General features: G+C 41.1%; 1 protein-coding gene across 2 annotated transcripts in view; it reads left to right on the forward strand.

Moving 5' to 3' along the window:
* Positions 1-15822: 15822 nt before the first annotated feature.
* Positions 15823-19803, forward strand: part of OPRK1 (opioid receptor kappa 1) — a 34485-nt gene continuing 30504 nt past the window's right edge. Inside the window, exon 1 of one of the 2 annotated variants that reach the window (XM_065398566.1) lies at positions 15823-16088. In XM_065398566.1, coding sequence (XP_065254638.1) covers positions 15823-16088 — 266 coding nt within the window. The remainder of the gene's footprint in view (positions 16089-19803) is intronic. The other variant, XM_065398567.1, reaches the window with a different exon arrangement.

The following is a 19803-nucleotide window of genomic DNA, read 5'->3' on the forward strand; positions in this document are numbered from 1 at the left end:
AAGTGGTCCTTTGGACCCATCTAGTTAAGATCCACTTTTGGAAATAAAAGATGTTTTATGCATCCATCTCCAGTTCTAGGAGGAGGATTACATAGCCAATTGTTTGAAACGGAAGACATGGCTGTGGAGCCAATTGTATTTACTGCATATAACAGAAAGAACTGTTCGATGGAATGGTAAGGCCTACAGTTTGAACCTTCCTCAGTAGGGTGAGTTTTAATTTGTTGGCAGTACTTTATGTCTATGGGAAACTATACCATAAAGTACCACCAACAAATTAAAATGTGTATGTATCAATGTCTGTATATCTCCTATTCTAGGAGGAGGACTACATAGCCAATTGTTTGAAACTTTATAGTCCAGTAATCTTTTCAATGTAACATTCTTTATTTCCTGAAAGTACCTAGTTGCACTGAAAAGATTACCTGACTAGGAACACTTTGAGGGTTTACTAGCTATTCCATGGATGGAGTTCATACACTGTAGTAGATCTTTTCTCAGCCTCACAGGAGTACAAAAGTTTTCCTGTGATTTAGATTTGATAAACAGATCACACATGATCATTTTGTCCAGGAAATGAAAGGAGACCTAGAAAACTTAACATCTTGTCTAGCTTTTTATAGTTATCAAAAGCAAAGTACATTGAGATTCTTAGATGGAAGGCACTATGCAAGTGGTTGTTGTTGTTGTTATTATTATTATTATATTTTGTTATTACTACTTAAACAAATTTTGGTTTGTTGAAACAACAATATTTTTTAGACTGCTGGATGAGACATTAGTCAGCCTCCAGCAGTGTTATCATTCAATTTCTTACACTATTCTCATGCAATCTAATCAATAATTCTTCTTGTCATAAAAATACAGAATCAGCAACAAGCAATTCATGAATTTTATGACATAGCTAAATTTCCATTAGTCTTGGGATTTATAGATTGCATACTCATCCCCTTTCATGCTCCTGCACAGAACAAAAGCATATTCAGAATATGAAAGCTATTAACTTCCGGAATATGCAGGTGATATAAAATGCCAAGGATAAAAGATTCCACAGGGATTGGTGTTGGGCTCAGTTTTATTTCAAATTCTTATTCATGATCTGGAAGAAGAGGAAAAAGGCCATTATTTAAAGCCCCTATTCCTGCAAACCTTTGCTAACACAGGAAATACTTACTCATGTATGTAGTCCCATTGACCTCATGTGGACTACGAGTGTGAGTAAGGATTGAGCCCTAAATTTGGCAATGATACTAACAATGGGAAACATTTCAACATTTCAAATACCAGTGTGGGAAGTGAAATGATATGGAGTATTTAAGACAGGCCAGACATATGGTTAGGGACCGGAGAGGCAAAGTATATTAGACATGGGTCTGAAAGGAAGCAGATCCTACATTCTAATTCCGACTCTGGCAATAGACTTCTTCTATAGCTTTAGTTAAGTCTTAACATTTCTGCCTTGGTATCCCCATCTTACAGGAGTGTTGTGGTGATTTAAGCAGTTTGTAAAGCACTATCTATGTGCCAAAATTAATCAGAAAGCACAAAAAGGAAGAAGAAGAAAAAAGCTCCAGTGATCAGGAATCATGCTTCTTCCTTCTTCCCACTCCCAGTTTGTTTGGACAATTTTCCTTTGCAAAACTCATTTAAATGTTGGCACTGATGCACAGACCCTAGGATGAGCAGTTGGGCTCTATTTCTGCAGCAGAAGCTGAGGAGTGGGGGAGATATCTCCACTGTAGCGCACTGTGTGTAACATGAGTCAGTTAAGTTTGAGTCAGTTGAGTTTGGCGTGTATCCCAGAGAATTCTCTTGCTTCCCCTATGGTGTGTATAAGTTGCTTATGCATTTTACAGGCTTGATCAAAATGATAAGGCTGGCTCTTCTTTTAATATTAATGATTTGTTATGAATCTTGGTCTAAGAAGAGTTGTTCCTAATCTGGATATGGTAACATCTGATAAAAGATTCTCCAGTGGCTATACCTGCAGGTGAAACATGGGGAAAAAAGACTGGTCTTAACTGATATATATGGCTAATTAAATGATGTGCACCTCTTCAAACAAACATCTGCTTGATAGAGATAAATTCTCAGCCTATTTCAAAAGGAATTATCTTCAGCACTGTCACTTAGCAGTAACAGTTACATTGTACCTAAATTTGTAGTAGTGGCTGGCTTTAGAAAAAGATCACTAAAGTAATTGGACTTAGGAAAGTCCATAGCTAAATATTTATTGCATTCCTGAATAATTTCCTCTTTAAGCTATGAAATGCCTACAGTTGATTGGCATAACACACTAATCCTGGGTCATAAAAGGATAGCTACAGAATAGGAATTAAAGGGGTAATAGGTGTTTCAGGAGGACTTGTGCTTTAAATGAAAGGTAAAAAAATTAAGACAAAGCAAACAGGAATAATGCTTATGTCAGGTAAATCATGCTCAATGAAGGATTAAGCTAACAAGCTTTCATATTAATCACACAGCCAAAGTGCTATAGGCAACAAAGTCTGCTTTTTGAACCATAGTGCTGGTTAGCAATTATACAGAAAAATGGCTTATCAGAGCATACAGTTACTGACAAGCTTCCATGGCAACATTTGTGAAAAAGAAACTTAACCTAAACAGAACTTGCTTATATGAATGAAACATTTCCAATGTTTATGGAACTGAGGTAGCCTCCGAAGCAAGGATGGAAACTAGTGGCAATCATGGTTATTTTTGTTGCTACTGCTACGTGAGATGAAAAATCTAATGGTGATGACAAGTACTTATAAGCTTTTTTTCCATGGCACTTTCAGTAACTCAGCAAAATGGCTCTTTAGGAGAACAAATATTGCAATCTTAGGTCCCATTCCAGCTCTTATTGAAGACAAAGTGGTCTGAGCAGGGGCTGCTATCTGATTTGATCCATTTGCAGTACATTCACCACTGTATTATTCAGGTAACATACAAAATGTAGAGTAGTATCACTTGTTTGGAAAAGGACCAGACTCTACTTCTCCCTCATTCTACTTTGTATTCTTAAGGGGGATTATTCTTGGTGGTGTTTGGCAATTTTCAGACCATTCTGTAGTCACCATTATTGAGGGAAGTCTTATGCAAAAAGATGTCTTGCATTGTTCCCTAACCCTGGTAAGACAAAGACTCATTCTGATATCTCAGTGGTCCTCAAAGATTTCAGGTTCCCCCCGTTACTCCTGTCTGCGTCTCCCCCTGGAGCAGGGCCATGGCTCCCGGGGGGAGAAAGGAAGAATGTGGACAGAGGTAAGGGGGTCAATGCTGGGGCCGCAGCTGGGGATGGGTCTGGAGCCAAGGCTGGGGGCAGTGCGGGTGTCAAGGTTCTTTCCCCACTCTGAACTTTAGAGTACAGATATGGGGACCTGCATGTGAACCTCTAAACTGAATTAACAGCTTAGATCTGGTTTTGCTGCCACCACTCCCAAATATTAACTCCCTTCCCTGGGTAGCCTTGAGAGACTTCTCCACCAATTCCTAGTGAGTCCAGATCCAATCCCCTTGGATCTTAAAACAAGGAAAAATCAATCAGGTTCTTAAAAAGAAGGCTTTTAATTAAAGAAAGGTAAAAAATCATCTCTGTAAAATCAGGATGGAAAATAACTTTACAGGGTAGTCAGATTCAAATTGCCCAGAGGAACACCCTCTAGCCTTAAGTTCAAAGTTACAGCAAACAGAGGTAAACACTCTAGCAAAAGGTATATTTACTAGTTGAGAAAACAAAGATAAACCTAACATGCCTTGCCTGGCTGTTACTTACAAGTTTGAAATATAAGAGACTTGTTCAGAAAGATTTGGAGAGCATGGATTGATGTCTGGTCCCTCTTAGTCCCAAGAACGAACAACCCCCAAAACAAAGAGCACAAACAAAAGCCTTCCCCTCACCAAGATTTGAAAGTATCTTGTCGCCTTATTGGTCCTTTGGGTCAGGTGTCAACCAGTTACCTGAGCTTCTTAACCTTTTACAGGTAAAAGGATTTTGGTGTCTCTGGCCAGGAGGGATTTTATAGTATTGTACACAGGAGGGCTGTTACCCTTCCCTTTATAGTTATGACAGCGGGGCTGGGTGGTGCTCCCTCCTGCCCCCCCAAAACCTTCCTCCAAGCCCCCCCGGGGGATGCGCCCCACCATTTGGGGACCATTGTGATATCTGTACAGGGAATTTCACAGATAAGGTTCTAAAACGGAGATATTTATGCTCTCTGGCACCCAGAATTTACCTTGAGGATCATCAGTCACAATCTCCCAATAAATTTCTGTTGATATGCTAGGGTGTGGAAGTAGCAGCAGCTTTTGAAATGACCAGTTTGTAGGTCACTAAGGGCTTTGAAGATTAGAACTGGTACCCAGTGTTGCCAACTCTCATGATTTTGTCATGAGTCTCATGATAATTATTGTTTTCCTCACAGTCCCACCTCCTGGAATCAAGTGGATATGTAACGATTTTAGCCTTCGTTCTTAAAGAAAAAGAGAGTTTCTAGCCCTCGTGGCTGTGGAGAAAGCTTCAAAATGTGATCCCAGTGGACCCTAAAGCCTGAAAAAGAAGAAGGCAAATAAAAAGAACACCAAATCTATTCTTTTTACATGATTTCATGATTTTAAAGCAAATCTCATGATTTTTGGTGCGCCTGACTCCTGATTTTTTGAATGTTTGGGGTTGGTAATATTGGGTACCAGAAGTGTAATGAGAATTAGATAAGTTGGCAGAATTAGATAATGCTCCTTTCCATTTATATAGAGCAAAGATTTTACGTTGCTCAAGAAATATTTTGCTGTTGTTTTTAACCCAATAGAAGGTCTTAGATTCATCAGCATGGCCAGATTGACCAGTGTGGCTCCAGTTATCTCAGAGACATTCTCAGCCCTATTATGACTGTTACATTTTTATTTAACATCATAAATTATAAACATAGTACTTAAAAGTACCATAATTGTGTCTGGATTTGTTGTTGGCTGATAGCTCAGCAGAGCAAATTTAATCCAAATAGGTTTTGAAGCTGGACACATCTTGATAAGCTTAAAACAGAGACTCTAATTACTCTAAAACTGCCATATGAATTTATGTCATTGAACAGAACTTTAACATTTAGCAAAATGACAGTAAATGCCATTTAAAAACCACAGCCCAAATTTTCACATTTGGATGCCTAACAGAAGATACCCAAATCCATGTTTAAGCACCTAAATAAATAGCTTGTTAGTATCATCTCTTAAATTGAAACTGTTAAGTTTTCTCACAGTTTACTGAGTCTATCAACAATCTAGCCTGAGACACTAAACCCTTTGGGGAAGGAACCTGATCTTTATATCTGCCTGTAAAGCATCAGGAAGTTTCACTATATTTTTAATAAATAACATTAATCTTCAGGGAATAAACTACTGTTAGAATTTTATTGCCTTCTCAAATAATTGTCTGTTTGATATATCACAGCTACAGATAAATAGTTTTCATAGAATTATAGAAGATTAGGGTAGGAAGAGATCCCAAGAGGTCATCTAGTCCAACCCCCTGCTCAAAGCAGGACCAACACCATCTAAATCATCCCAGCCAGGGCTTTGTCAAGCCGGGCCTTAAAAATCTCTAACGATGGAGATTCCACCAGCTCCCTAGGTAACCCATTCCAGTGCTTCACCACCCTCCTAGTGAAATAATTTTTGCTAATATCCAACCTAGACCTCCCCCACTGCAACTTGAGACCATTGCTCCTTGTTCTATCATCTGCCACCACTGAGAACAGCTGAGCTCCATCCTCTTTGGAACCCCCAATCAGGTAGTTGAAGGCAGCTATCAAATTCCCCCTCCCCCACACTCTTCTCTTCTGCAGACTTAATAAGCCCAATTCCCTCAGCCTCTCCTTATAAGTCATGTGCCCCAGCCCCCTAATCATTTTCGTTGCCCTCCACTGGACTCTCTCCAGTTTGTCCACATCCTTTCTGTAGTGGGGGGGCCCAAAACTGGACTCAATAGTGGCCTCACCGGTGCCGAATAGAGGGGAATAATCACTTCCCTTGATCTGCTGGCAATGCGCCTACTAATATAGCCCAATATGCCGCTAGCCTTCTTGGCAGGAAGGGCACACTGTTGACTCATATCCAGCTTCTCATCTACTGTAATCCCCAGGTCCTTTTCTGCAGAACTGTCAGTTAGCCAGTCGATCCCCAGCCTGTAGCAGTGCATGAGATTCTTCCGTCCTAAGTGCAGGACTCTGCACTTGTCCTTGTTGAACCTCATCAAATTTTGTTTGGCCCTATCCTTCAATTTGTCTAGGTTTTGTCCAGACAGACTGGATAACCATAACTGAGCTCATACATGGCATGGGTCTTTGATGTTTTTCAGTTGTATTAATGTTTTCAACTTCATTGTCTAAATATGTTAATCTGTGTCTCTAGATGACTTCAGGGAACTTGGAAGGGTGCAGTAGGAGAACAATGTCTAAGTAGGGTGACCAAATAGCAAGTGTGAAAAACTGGGACACTTTTTTCTGTGTGTGTGTGTATGGTGCGGGGGACAGGCGGCAATATAGTTGCATATATAAGACAAAACCCCTAATATCCAGACATCGGTCACTCTATGTCTAAGTGATCTTCTCAGAGATCCTTCCTGTCCTGCAAGTGAAGGAAGACACAGGAGGAAAAAAGACCCCAAATAGTTTTTAAAAGGTCCCTCTCTCAGCAGGGAAGAGACATAGTTGAGGGAAACAGACTGACACCCAGACCCGAGAGGTTTAGAATATCTAAGAATGAGAGGCCTGCCTAGGGGCTCTCCCAAGGGATGGTAAACCTCTAGGTAAGATAGGTATGAATGTAGACTTTTTGTTGTTTTAACAATTCATTTTCTCTTAAGTTTTGCTTTATTCCTACTGTTAAGATTCAACAATACTTTGGTTTAAGAAGGCTGTCTGATCGCAGTATTCACCATTGATCACAAGCTCCAGAAGGCAAGAACCACAGGTGCTAAACCCAGTCAGACCTGCTTGGGTAGTATGATTGAGCCCAGGGCCCAGTGTAGGAGTGGGAGAATCATGGGACTCCTAGTAGGAGAGGTAAAGGCTCAAGGTCTGAGACCTGAGTGGGTGCACCCGGAGAGAAGATGTAAACTGTAACACTGCCATTTTAGCTCATTTTACAAAAGTAACTTTACAGTCAGTGAACATCTCTCCAATACTATTTCTTGTGTAATTTTTTTTTATTTTGAAAGTTTTAATACTAAGGGATACATGATTCCCTATTGCCTCCTTTGGGCACTGACTACCTGACAGGCAGCTGGACTGATGTTGTGCTGAACTGGGGGTGAGAGGCAAAATTTACAGAGCATGTGGTAGAGATGGAGGTGGGGAATGCAGTGGTTAGCTTTTAAATTAGATGGGGCTTGACCTTCTTGGCTATAATGTATATATTTTTATACAATGAAAACCATTTGTTTTCTTTTTCTTCTTCATTATATAATTTGTTTTTTGCATGAAGTTTGCTTTGCCTTGGCAACTCTTTCCACTTTTGTAGCATGATTTCCTTCTGCTTGAGTCGCCCATATAATTTTCTATAGTTATGTTAATATGAACTTTCCCATTATCTCTTTCAGAATCTCACTGCACACAGCCAAATTCAGCCATATACAGTAGTACCTTACATCATTAGTCTCATGATTTAATGAGACTGCTCATCAAGTAAGATACTACTCAGAGTGAATAATGGTGGCATAATTTGGCCTTAGTAATTTACATGATCCATTTAGTTGCTTGCTAATGTGATCATCTCCAGCATACACAAATGTCGTTTTTAGCTTTTCTTTAAGTGATTGACAAATTGATCATAGTCCCATTTTCTTCTTGCATCATTTGTCTAAACAAATGTCTGTCACATTGGCACATTTACATATGCTGCAAAACAGTAATATGCTTTTCAGACTCGTTTCCATAATTACAGTTAATTTCAGTATCCATAATGGGATCAAATATATCTTTAATAGGCAAACTTCACAGTGTAACACTGCACACCAGCGGTTTGTCTGTGGCTCATATACAGAGTTGACATATCTCCTTCTATGTTTTTTCATCTTCTGATGTTGCCCATTCACATGTATAATCAAACAGCTCCATTATTACAAGGCCGCAGTGTTTGTAGATAGATATTAAGGTTTGAGCATAAGCCTTTCTGTCACTTAGTGTTGGAGTACTTAAAATATAATTAGGCACACAAATTAATGACCATTATTCATTTGCAGATTGCAGTCGTATTTATGGTTAGCATCCCTATGATAGATACATATTGTAGCACCTACACCCTCTGCTGTTTGTATTGAATATAGCTATTAAAATGATTATATTTACTTTGCTTTCTTTATTCTTCACTTCAGAGAGTGAATTGGAGTACATCCTGTGCCAGCTTTGTTACAGTATTTGTGTGCATGAGGACAATGAGAATTAAGATTTCAGGACCAAGCCCCTGTGTGGTTATCAGACCCCAACATCTTTTTCTCATTTGGTGGTATTCCTCAAATACTGCCGTTTTCCCCTGCATGCTAAAGTTTCAGTTATGTATTTTTCCTTCCCTTAAATGATACTTGTTTTGCATATTGTGTGCTGCTGGGTTAGTGTCAATGCAGTTTTATAAAACCTTGGAATTCAGTTTGAGTTGTGTGTCTGAAGTACCAGTGATTGCAAAGTCACACTGAATCTTAGCTCTTTACTGATGGCACTACTTGCAGGGTTTATTGTTTTGGTATCACTGATTTTTTTTAAAAAAGTAATTCGCTCAAAATTTCTCCCCATCCCAACACTTCATGAAAGTCTCAATATCTTTGACCTGCATTGGTGATCCTGCTTGATTCCATTCCCTCTTAGAATCAAGCATGCTCTTTGTGGTGTCAAGTAAACAGCTTTGTTGTTATGTGTGTATATCATTAATTAGTTAACAATTAAGATGTAAAGAGCAAGGCAATGGCACAAGAGAACAAGGAAGTGGGAGAAGCTCAGGCTCTATGAGTTGTGAGTTGCCTATGCAGAGTCAATGTATTTTTCCTGTAACCAACAGACAGATGGTGATTGAATAAAATTGCTATTTCTTGGTAGTCTTTTTTCCCCCCCAGCATCTGGTATACTCACTCCATCTTATCTGTTCCTTATTTCTGTCAGATATTGGAAAAGCAAGTAAACAATCTAAGCCTGATGAAAAAGAGACTAAGAAGCACACTGATGACACAGTCTAAAACACCCAAAATCTCTCTTGGTGGTTTCTGTTTAAACTTAATTCAACAAGAAAAGAAACAAGACTGAGTCTTCTGGAGTCCAATAGCTGAAATCCATCTGGGAAGAATAGTCGTCATTTTAGTAGACAGCCTGCACAACTCAGGGATCTTTCCAAAAGAAATTAACAGAACTATTTTGAGGTGATTTTTGACTGTGAAGCCCAGCAGTGACTTCTACAGCATCTCAAGTTCTACAATACAGAAGTCTGCTGAGAGATCAAATAGTATCAGCACCAGCAGCTGACCTCTCTCTGTTCTCCTGTGCAGATTATGAACCACTGACACTAACATTATTGCCATATCTTGTCCAGGTCTATATCCTACTTGATTGGAAACCAAGGAATTGGAGGATATCAGATGCTGTTGGAGTTGGTCAAACATTACCTTCCCAATGGCCTTCCTCAAAAGGAGTGGTTAGATACCAGACAATAATTAGGAGAACATTAAGGACAAGAAATGGTTTCCTGAGTATCCTTGACCACAGGTTGAGAAGTTGCTCTCTTTAAGGAAGGCACTAAAAATCTCTGCCAGTAAAGGGTTCAGGTATTCTCAGTAGGCTTCCAGCAGCCATGAAGATTTTGGATGCAAACCACAGGTGGCTGACTGCAGCTCTTCTGGAGCATTAGAACCTCTAGTTGCAGAAATTGGATGAAAGTCAATCAGGGAAGGAGGTGCATTTGCTCCCTCCTGCTTTCATATTGTTACCATAGATCCTGTGAGATTGCCCTGAATCTGGTTAATGTTATGAGAAAAGTAGATTAAAACTCCTCACAATGGGAAAGTGCCCACTGGGAAATTGCCTGAAGGCAATCTGGATTGATTGTATGGACCACCACCATCTCCAACAGTTTTACTGGTTGTGACTTCATAGAGATTATCACAGAGGAGAAGGACCTCTCTGTCCATTTGATTTAGGAATTAAATCCTTGTGTTGCAGTTAGTCAGATTTGGTGCCCAAATCCTTATCCTCCCCCTCCTTTATTGACTCAGCATCTTTACCACTCTTCATTCAGAAAATATTTGGCAGGTACTGTGTCATTGTACTTGTAAACTCCCTAGTTGGTTATGGTTTCACTGTAGGGCTCCCTCTTCTATACATCTTTCTGCTGGAGGAATTCTGGGTTCTGAAAAGAGAAGAGGAAGGTGACCCAATGCTTGGTTGAGCTTTTTTCCTGAAGAAGCAATGGATGGCAATACCAATGACTTACTTTAAAAGAATTTGAACATCCTTCATTGGCAGGTAAAAATGGAGCCTCCTGAGAATGAAGTTTAAGTGATTACAATACAGTATATCTATCTACATGCACATGAACCATGTAGGAATAATTATTTTATGTTCTTCCCTCCCACAGGAACAGGATAAAATATAAATTCCTGACAGCTAGTTTTCACACAGACAGCTTTCATTTCTGAATGTGTGTAGACAGGAGAACTTGGTTCCCTTAGCAACCAAAGCCACTTGAAAGCTCTTTAAACTCTCTCTCATTATTCAGGTTCTCTTTTATTGTAGCCGTTGGTCAATCAGGTAGCAAAGAGGAAAAATAGTTATCAGGTGGACTAAAATGGAGCAAGCTAGCAGATATTGGGGGGGGGGGGGAGAGGAGGCGGGGGGAGTGTGACTACTTATTGTTTCCCAGAAGACTAAAAAGTGGCCTTGCAAATGATCACAGTCCCCACACCAAAGCTCATGGCTGAAATTCAAGTTTTCAGCTTTCTTCAGAGTTTAACTTACAAACCCCAAAAGACTATTCCATCTTCGGGGAACAATAATCGAAACTGTAGCAGAAAATGAGACTTTTTTTCATTCAACAGGGGGCTTCACAGCCTAATCATCTGGCATCTGGCAAAATGACAGAGACAGCAAGTAGCCTGCAGAAGCACCACTGTCTGCCATGATCCAGTCAGCTTTCAGAAGATGAATAGGGTTAGCACTTAGATGGGAGAGCTTAAAAGACACCTAATCTTCTGAGATGGTGACGTCAGTCCTATGCAGCAGCCTGCCACATAGTTGCTAGAGAAAGTAATGCTGGTGATTCAGTAGGTTTTACTCTTACATCTGAATCAGTACTGAATTAATGTCCTAGTATATTGTTAGAGGGCACTGTGCTGATGGATATGCCTTTTTATTTTGTTTTCTAATGAGATGATGAGCTGAGGCCCTGCCTACTTGTTTTCATTAAAGATTCTAGTACATACAGGACAACTATATGTTAATTAGGTTACAAAGTCACGCGTTTGACAGGAACTGTCAGATATATGGTAATATGTGCAAGCACATTTATGTTGCATAGGCAACCATGCATCTTGTTTCCTTGTGCATCCAATCTGTGCAGTGCAGGAGGCAGGGCTCGTATGGAAAATATGTGATCATGTGATTATAGAATACCATAGCGCATATGCACAAGGGGGAGCCAAATCTGGCATTTTTAAACTTTTTGGTTGTTTGAATTTGCAACCTAAATAATATTATTTTAATATACTATTTTGTATGTATTCTCCTATTTTTAAGGGGAAAAAGTAAAAACAAATTCCACTATGTATATCAACCGTGTATCCCCACCCCCATCATCAGATCTGGAACCCTTTATTTTCATTACTGTAGCACAAACTATTACTCAAGCTGCAAGACTAACTACTGGCACTATCTGCTGGGTCCAGGGGCGTGGCCTGGCTTGGATTTCTCTCTCCCCACCTCTCTACCACCCCAGGAGGCAGGAGGATCTTCAGTCCCATCTGGTGTCCCCAGAGAAGGGCATGGGCTGCTGAGTGGATTGCTAAAATCTTTTTTCTTTCTCCCCTTACCTATGTGAGTTGAAGGATCTCCTGTCCCTTGTGATGACAGTTACGCCATTCAGTCGAGGATAGGGTTGCCAATGTTGGTTGGACATATTCCTGGAGGTTTCATCACATGACATAATTTTAAATCTTTAATTCCTGGAGACTCCAGGACAATCCTGGAGGGTTGGCAACTATAGTTGAGGATAAGCATACCTTTTTGCATAACTTTTAGTACTTGGAGATCCTTTGAGATTTATAAGCCATAACCATACTCAGTACTTACATAGAACTTAGATGGAGAATGGAAGTTGGGAAGAGGAAGGGTGGTCCCTTATCTAAACCTTTAAAAAGTTCGGGGTCAGTTATTAATTAATCTAACTGTATTTATTCACCCTTTTCATTTTAGATTTGTCTGGAACATCCAAAATAGCAGGGGGGTTTTCTCCATAAGAACATTTCTGATCCACCTAGAGTAACTGGAGAACAACAAACCACTTCCTCCTCATCCACCCTATCTTCAATGTAACAATCAGAAGTCTCACTTTATTGATAAATTGACCAGAATGCAGCCTATATATATATATATATATATATATATATATATATATATAGTTACATGTTACCTTGTAATATGGAAAAGTTCAAATAAAATGTTAAAAGTAATTGAAAATTACTGAATTAAAGTTTAGATTAAAAGTGACAGCCAGTAAATTGCCCCCTAGCCAACACTTCAATCATATAGGCACCTATTACCCCCCACCCCGTCCTGATTTTTCACACTTGCTCTTTGGTCACCCTACTTCAGTCAGGCCCAGATTAAAGAAGGTCGGGTCCCTGTGCACTATGGAAGTTGGGGAGCCCCCACCTTCTGTAAACTAGACTGCAAAAGTGTCCCTGCTCCATATACACTCCACCCAACACAGACCCCAGAATTTCCCTCTCCTCACCACACACACAGACACCTGAATGCCTCTCCCACCCCATATATATCCCACCAACTCTCCACCAGCCCCAACACAGAAACCCTGACATACACCACACACATTGCAGCCCCCAATACCTCAGCTCCACCAGCCAGAGCCCCCAACATTCCAGTCCTCAACTCTACTGCTGCCCCACCCCCACCCCCCACTCACGCCATAGCCCACCAGCAACTTACCTGCAGCTCCTCATCTGCTGCCCCTAGGACCTATCTGGTCACTCTCCTGCGCACCTCTGGCTCAGTGCTTTGCTCTCATCCCAGGCCAGGATGGCTCCTCCTGCTCCTGGTGGCCCAGTTCTGCTCATTCCCATCACCTGCCCTGCACTTACACAACCCCCACGCCACTCAGGTTTAGCACAGCTGGCCCTCTGTCATGATGGAGGGACAGCCAGGCCAAATTTGAGCAGTGCCACTCAATTTTTTTTTCTCTTGGTTGTCAGGGGCCTTTCTCAGATGGGGTGGCTGTGCAAGTGCACAAGTGCATATTGGTTAATCCAGGTCTGACTTCCGTATGTTAAGATTGGCCTATAGGCTGCAGCTGGAGGAAGAAGAGAAGCTGTGGGGAGCAGCTTTTTTCATGGCAGTCCATAGGTCATTGCTACATCTTTGAAATGCGTATGACTCACTCAGGGACGTTTCTGTCATGTATTTGTTGCATCTGTTGTTTTTGGTAGTTTCAAATTTATTTAAAACACTACAGCTACGTCTACGTATTGGAGAGCAGAGAAGTATGCTACGAAACATGGTTTGGTTTTGGCAAAATGTCAAGCATTGTGATTGGGTTTTCAAACCACATCGGCCTGTGAGTTTGGAGCCCCTTTCTAAGATGTTGTTAGTAACTCTTCAACTGAAATCAGAGCATGGAGTAAAGTCTCTGCATTACAAAAGGCGCAAGAGGAACACACACCACCCTGTTGAACTCCACCAAAATGCACAGAAGCACTTTACACTCAGTCATCTGCCGTTGTCTTCTTCGGGGAAGCCCTGCTTACCCCATTGTCCGTCCTTACAAAGACAGCTAGTCTGTTTCCTCTCTCTGCTGCAGAGTGTGGGCCTAGAGGATCTTCTGTTTCGCTCACCAATTTGGCATTTAGAGAGAAACATAGTGGAGCTCTCCACCCCCAACTGGGGTCAGATTAATTAAATAGCATCCAGAATGATGTTCAGGATCCAAATACCTGCATGACTGAATATTTTCATCTGATATTCAACTTCTAGGGATTTGGGTTGTGTACTCCCTCCCCCCATATGCTGCTGCTTTGGGATATAGTTTATGGTGGAATCCCTCTAAACACATATCAGGTCCCTGGGGGGTTAGTTTCTGGTGGAATGTAATATTATGGTGTCATGTGACAATGGCAAAGACTCACAAAAGAGCTGCTTTTTTTTAACACTGTACAAGGAAGTTAATGAGAAAAAGAACAAGGATATTTTTTCTAAATCTACTGTCTCACTCTCTGCTTCTCTGCTGAGCTTCTGCCTATAACTTTCCCTAGACCCCTCCGAACTGACTTCTTGCTATAGATATAATGAAATATTACACAACTTCCCAATGAGGAACCGTTTGGATCCAGTTTCATGAATCTACATTCTGTCCTCCCCAAAATATATTATGAAACACAATGTGCAAACTTTCCATTAATAGGAAAAAGTCAAAAGGGTTTCATTTGAGATTCCTCTTTTGTCCAGTGTCTTCTAGTTAGCAAAATTTGGAATATTCAGTAAGGGAGCAAGTACCATTGCATGAAGGCCTTAAAACTGCCTACGAGGGAAAAAAAGGGAAAGACAACTTGGAAAAGTGTATAGAAATGATACATTCATTTAGTGTAGAACTTACTGTCTGTCTTTCCTTTCAACTTGTCTGCCTGTCAGTGTTTAGACAGAAGTCATGTGAGCTTTTGAGCTGCAGGGACTGAGATAGAGGAGAATGTGTGCGTTAATGCAGAGTGCTGCTGGAGACCTGGCAGAGTGAGAGTGAGACAGAGAGCGTGTGTGAGTGTAAAAGGGGGAAGTGCTGGGAGTTGTAGCAGCAGCAGCTGCTGCCACCTCGGAGCTAAAGACTCGGATTCAGCTCCATCTCCAGCACGTTTTCAGCTCTCCAGAGGCATAGATGCTCCAGGTTCAAAAGTCCTAGAAGATCAGTGACACCTCCAAGAGCTGAAAGGATGCTTCTTTACTACTCCTAAAAGCATTTGGGGACTCTGCTCCTTTTTCAGGACTGAAAGAGGTAATTATTGAAATTTCGTTGATCTCATTTAAAGGTGTCACATCTGAATGTGGAAAAAACTCAGGGCAGAAAGGCACACAATCATGGTGAAGGGGGGTGGATTCCCCCCCCCCCCCTTCATTGTAGTCAAGGCAGTAAGAACACCTAGAGATTAAGACACTGTTTGACTTAAAAAAATGTGGAGGGAGGGGGAAACCAGAGGAGTGGAACTGAGCTGTTTCTAAATTGTTATGGTCTCTCTTCTGTTTTGTTCCTAATGTGTAATCTCTAAGTGGAGGAAACTTTAGCCATGCATCTCATAGAGCATTTACCAGCACTTACCTCTTATATTAAACAATGATGAGATTTTAAAATATTGCATTTAATTAAATGGGATTTATTTAAACCTCTGCTTATTAAAATATCCCCCCTCCCCACCATTGACCCTCCCATCCCCCACACACATGATTTTGAAATGCAGGTCTGTTTGAATGGAAAGTTTGCACAGTGTGTTTCATTCTCTCTCTTCTCTTTCAAGCCTATTTGCCTTCTGCTGTCTCCATCCTTGTCCCATCCTCCTCTCTGCTTGTGGTAACAATGGACCCTATGGAGCCCCCCGTGCACATTTTCCGTGAGGAGCCACCCTCCACCTGCTCTCCAGGCCCCTGCCTCCTCCCCAGCAGCAGCAGCTGGCTCCTGGGCTGGGCTGAATATGGCAACAATGCCAGTGGTGGCTTTGAAGACCTGCAGCAGAACCATACCAACATTTCCCCAGCTATCCCCATTATCATCACTGCTGTCTACTCTGTGGTCTTTGTGGTTGGCTTGGTGGGCAACTCTCTGGTCATGTTTGTCATCATAAGGTAAGGGATCTTGGGGAGAACTGTTTGGCTTTTGAGTACCACACTAAGGAGGCTTCAAATGATACCCCATTGGAAGGGATGTAAGGGAAGGGGTGGGGAGAAAGCTCTTTGGGAGATATAAGGTGCATATCTAGGAACCATAGGGAAGTGACTGAGCTGAGTCCAAGTGCTAGTTGGTAGCTATTCACATTTTTGACTTTTGCCTGGGAGTACAACTAGAAACCCAAAGGAGAAATGGATTAGAAAGTTATAAATTCTGTAGCCTGTGAGTTGGAGGAGAGGAGGTGCTGCCTGGCTGTGTACTGGAAATGTGTGGATAGAGCCCCCGCAAGGATCGGAAGCAGTTAATGTTATAGAAAACGATGAACTAGTATAAGGAAACTTCTTCTGCAAGGCATCCTTTTCCTGGGCAAGGCACCCTAAAAGAAGGGAATTGTTTATGGTTCCAGTTTGCATTATTGTATTATCATATTATCTTTTACTGACTTTTTTTAAAGATAAAGACTTTATAAAAATTTGGAAATTCTGAATATAAAGATGGGAATGCTTTTTCTTTAAATTAGGCTATTATGATAGTTTCCAGGATTAAATACCATTATTGTTTTTAGGCCTGATAAAATCAAAGTAAGCATTGTTAGGGGTTTCTTTTCATATTCCAAATGACAGGAGAAAAGAGATATTTATTTGCACTAATTGGTGTTCACGCTAAACAGCTCATTTAAATGCACTCATATTTACACTTGTATATTGATGTATATCTTTAATCCCCAGGAAATGATGGGGTGTGACTTTTTCTCTCTATTTTTATAATTTCCCTGTGCAATTACTGTATCAAAGTACGCCATATAGTGCAGCTCAGAAGGTTTATAGCTCAATTCTCTGTGAGTGAAATCACTCAACCGTTTGGTCTCCTGCTTCATAATGTATTTGAATTCTGCAATAAACACTGTGCAGTTCACTTTCTGGAGCATTTTAGTGCTTGAGTAAAATAAGTCCATATATGAAAATTAAGCTGACATGAATTCAAAAGGTTCTGGTGAAGAAAACTGGCCTCGTTTGGGTCAAGCAGTTCCAAAATGAGGAAAAAATGTCAAGATTGACTCAGATTGAAGTTAAGTGGAAGACAATGTAGTTGTTATTTCCAATGTACTTTAGGAGAAACACTTACAATCAGGTGAAGCCCCTTGAAAATAAAAATAAAATCCCTTTAAAAAATCAACACAGTAAATAAGATGCCTGTTTGTCAATGTGAAATAATTAGTTTGCTCCAGGCTGCAAATTTTATACTGCTACCTGCTATCTACTTTGTCCTTTACATACAATAGAAAATAAAATCCCTAATGTATAGGGAGGACTGAGTCTTTCCCTGACAGACCCTCAGTCGTAAGGGGAGAACTTCTTTAAGCTGTCAGTCTAATAGTGACAATTAACTAGATGGGCAGCCAAAATAAACTCAGAGCCTCAACCCTGAAAGCAAGCTAATATGTATTATACTGGCTTGTGTGTAATTCCTCTCTCCCTCTTACTTCTTCCCTCCTGAGATTTTTTTTTTTCCTGGCATCCCCTGCTAGTTATGCATTTCTTTCTGTTCTCCACCCCAGCTTTTTTGTTGCTCTTTCCTCTTTGTGTCTCCCCTACCTATATTTCTACATGGAAAAGCCTGAGATTGTTCACAATATCTTTTTCCTTCCCCTCCCCTTATTTTTCTGTGGCAAATGGTTTAAATGTTCTGACATTTAGAATATATAAAATATATAATAAACCCTAATTTGAAATATTCCAATTGGTGTTGCATTGAGTGTCGCTATCTGATTTTTCATAATCCAGTGAAAAATATATTTTATATGTTGCAACAAACTCCTTTTCTCCACAAACACCAGCTCTGTGGGAAGCTTTGGAGAAAGTGGCGTGGGAGAGTCATTTCCCTCTGCCATTTCATTTCTTTATTCTTCTCCTTTCCCTGCTGCCCCTAGTAGTCTCGAGGGGGAGGATGATGACACATTGTTGCTCCTCTTTTTTTTTTTTTTTTTTTTTTTACTCCCCAGACATGTGGGGGAATTCATGTGATGTCCCTCACTGCTGTTTCTACTCTACTCCGTACAATCCCTTCAGGCCAATGCTGCTGGTCCCTTCCTAACATCAGTACTGTTGCTAGGCATTGATGCTGAGATGGGGAGATTCTGGCTTACTACTTTTTTAGCTCTTCAGGTAATCAGTTGCCTAAAGGAGGCGGGGCTTTAAATAAGACACCAAATGTTATGAGACTCATGATAAGATTGTGAAAGTTGGCAATATTGTATCACATGCAGGAGACCAACAGAAGCATCGGGGGACCTGCGGAAGGGCAGAAGAAGTGAGGAGCAGTCTGGAGGGCTGCATAAACCAGCTAACATCCAGCCAAAAGTTGCTGAGTAGACAGGTCTGCCCTATTCCTCACAGCTTTTTGCTAAACCACACAGAAAAGGAAGTGTCTCTTAAGCTGATTTTCCTGACCCAAAACGACTGACTTAATTGGCTTATGAGCAGACTGGGATGGAACTGAGACTTTGATTCACTAGCTGTCTTCTCCCCCACCCTTCTAGATGGCCAAATGGGGAAGAATATCTAGTCGAGCTCTCCAGAGAGTGTTCATTCTGTTTCATGCAAACTTCTGAGGTTTTGAAATTTGTCTTTGTGCCAATGTGGAACAAAACCAAAACCTTTCAAAAGTTTTAGTGAAGTGGAATTTTGTTTAAAAGTCCATTGTTGGATCAAAAAGTTTGGGTTTTTGATTTGACTTTCTCTCTTTCATGTGCATCCGCCCCAGACCTGAGAAACTTTCTCATTTAAAATTTCATCAAAATGCATCTGTGAAATATTTATTTTTTAATTTTGGCATTTTTCATCAGTAACAACAACAAAAAGACACAGTTTTGTCAAAAAAATTCCAGGCAGCTCTAATATGTAGCCATTGTCCCTGACTTAGACCTGTAGTGTCTGAGCTGACTGGTGGTCTGGGTTAGGCCTCTGGTCAGTAAATTCAGACTTTCAAAGACTTCTGCCTGAGCACCAGCTGTTCAGAGGGCTATAGTAACACTGGAGGGAAATGAAGTTTACCTCTCCAGAGCAGGGAGGGGGAGAGAGAGCAAGTCCTCACCTGAGGACTACATCCCCCCATGAGAGAAAAGGGAGGAATGAGAAGAGAACTCTTTAACTGCATCCCCTTGGAGATAGGACCAAAGATGAAGAGACAGAAGTAGAGAAGAGCCCTACCTCAAGAGACAACAATGAGAAAGGAAAAAAGAACTAAGGGGCAAAGACAGAGTGAGGAGAAAACACCTACCACCTGGGAGATTCTAACTCTGTGGGAAGAGATTGGGAGAAAGATAGAAGAACCCCTGATGGTGGGGGGAGGAAAGGGGAGAAATGAGAACCCACACCTGCAGGCCCATCACCAGGGAGGATAAAAGAGAGAGCTTCTGTTTTTGTGGTGAAGGGGATTGGGGAAAAGAAAGGGTGGGGAAAGAAGGAAAAGAGGAGTGAGAGAAAGCAGGCATCCAATGAGGCCCTCATCAACGGGGGAGGCTGTAGAAAAAAGGGGAGAAGAGGTAGGTGGTGAGCAGGGCCGGCTCCAGGCACCAGCTTACCAAGCAGGTGCTTGGGGTGGCCACTTCGGAGAGGGGCGGCACGTCCAGCTGTTCGGCGGCAATTCGGCGGATAGTCCCTCACTCCTGCT

Source organism: Emys orbicularis, chromosome 2, assembly GCF_028017835.1.
Source record: "Emys orbicularis isolate rEmyOrb1 chromosome 2, rEmyOrb1.hap1, whole genome shotgun sequence".
In the NCBI taxonomy this organism is placed as follows: domain Eukaryota; kingdom Metazoa; phylum Chordata; order Testudines; family Emydidae; genus Emys; species Emys orbicularis.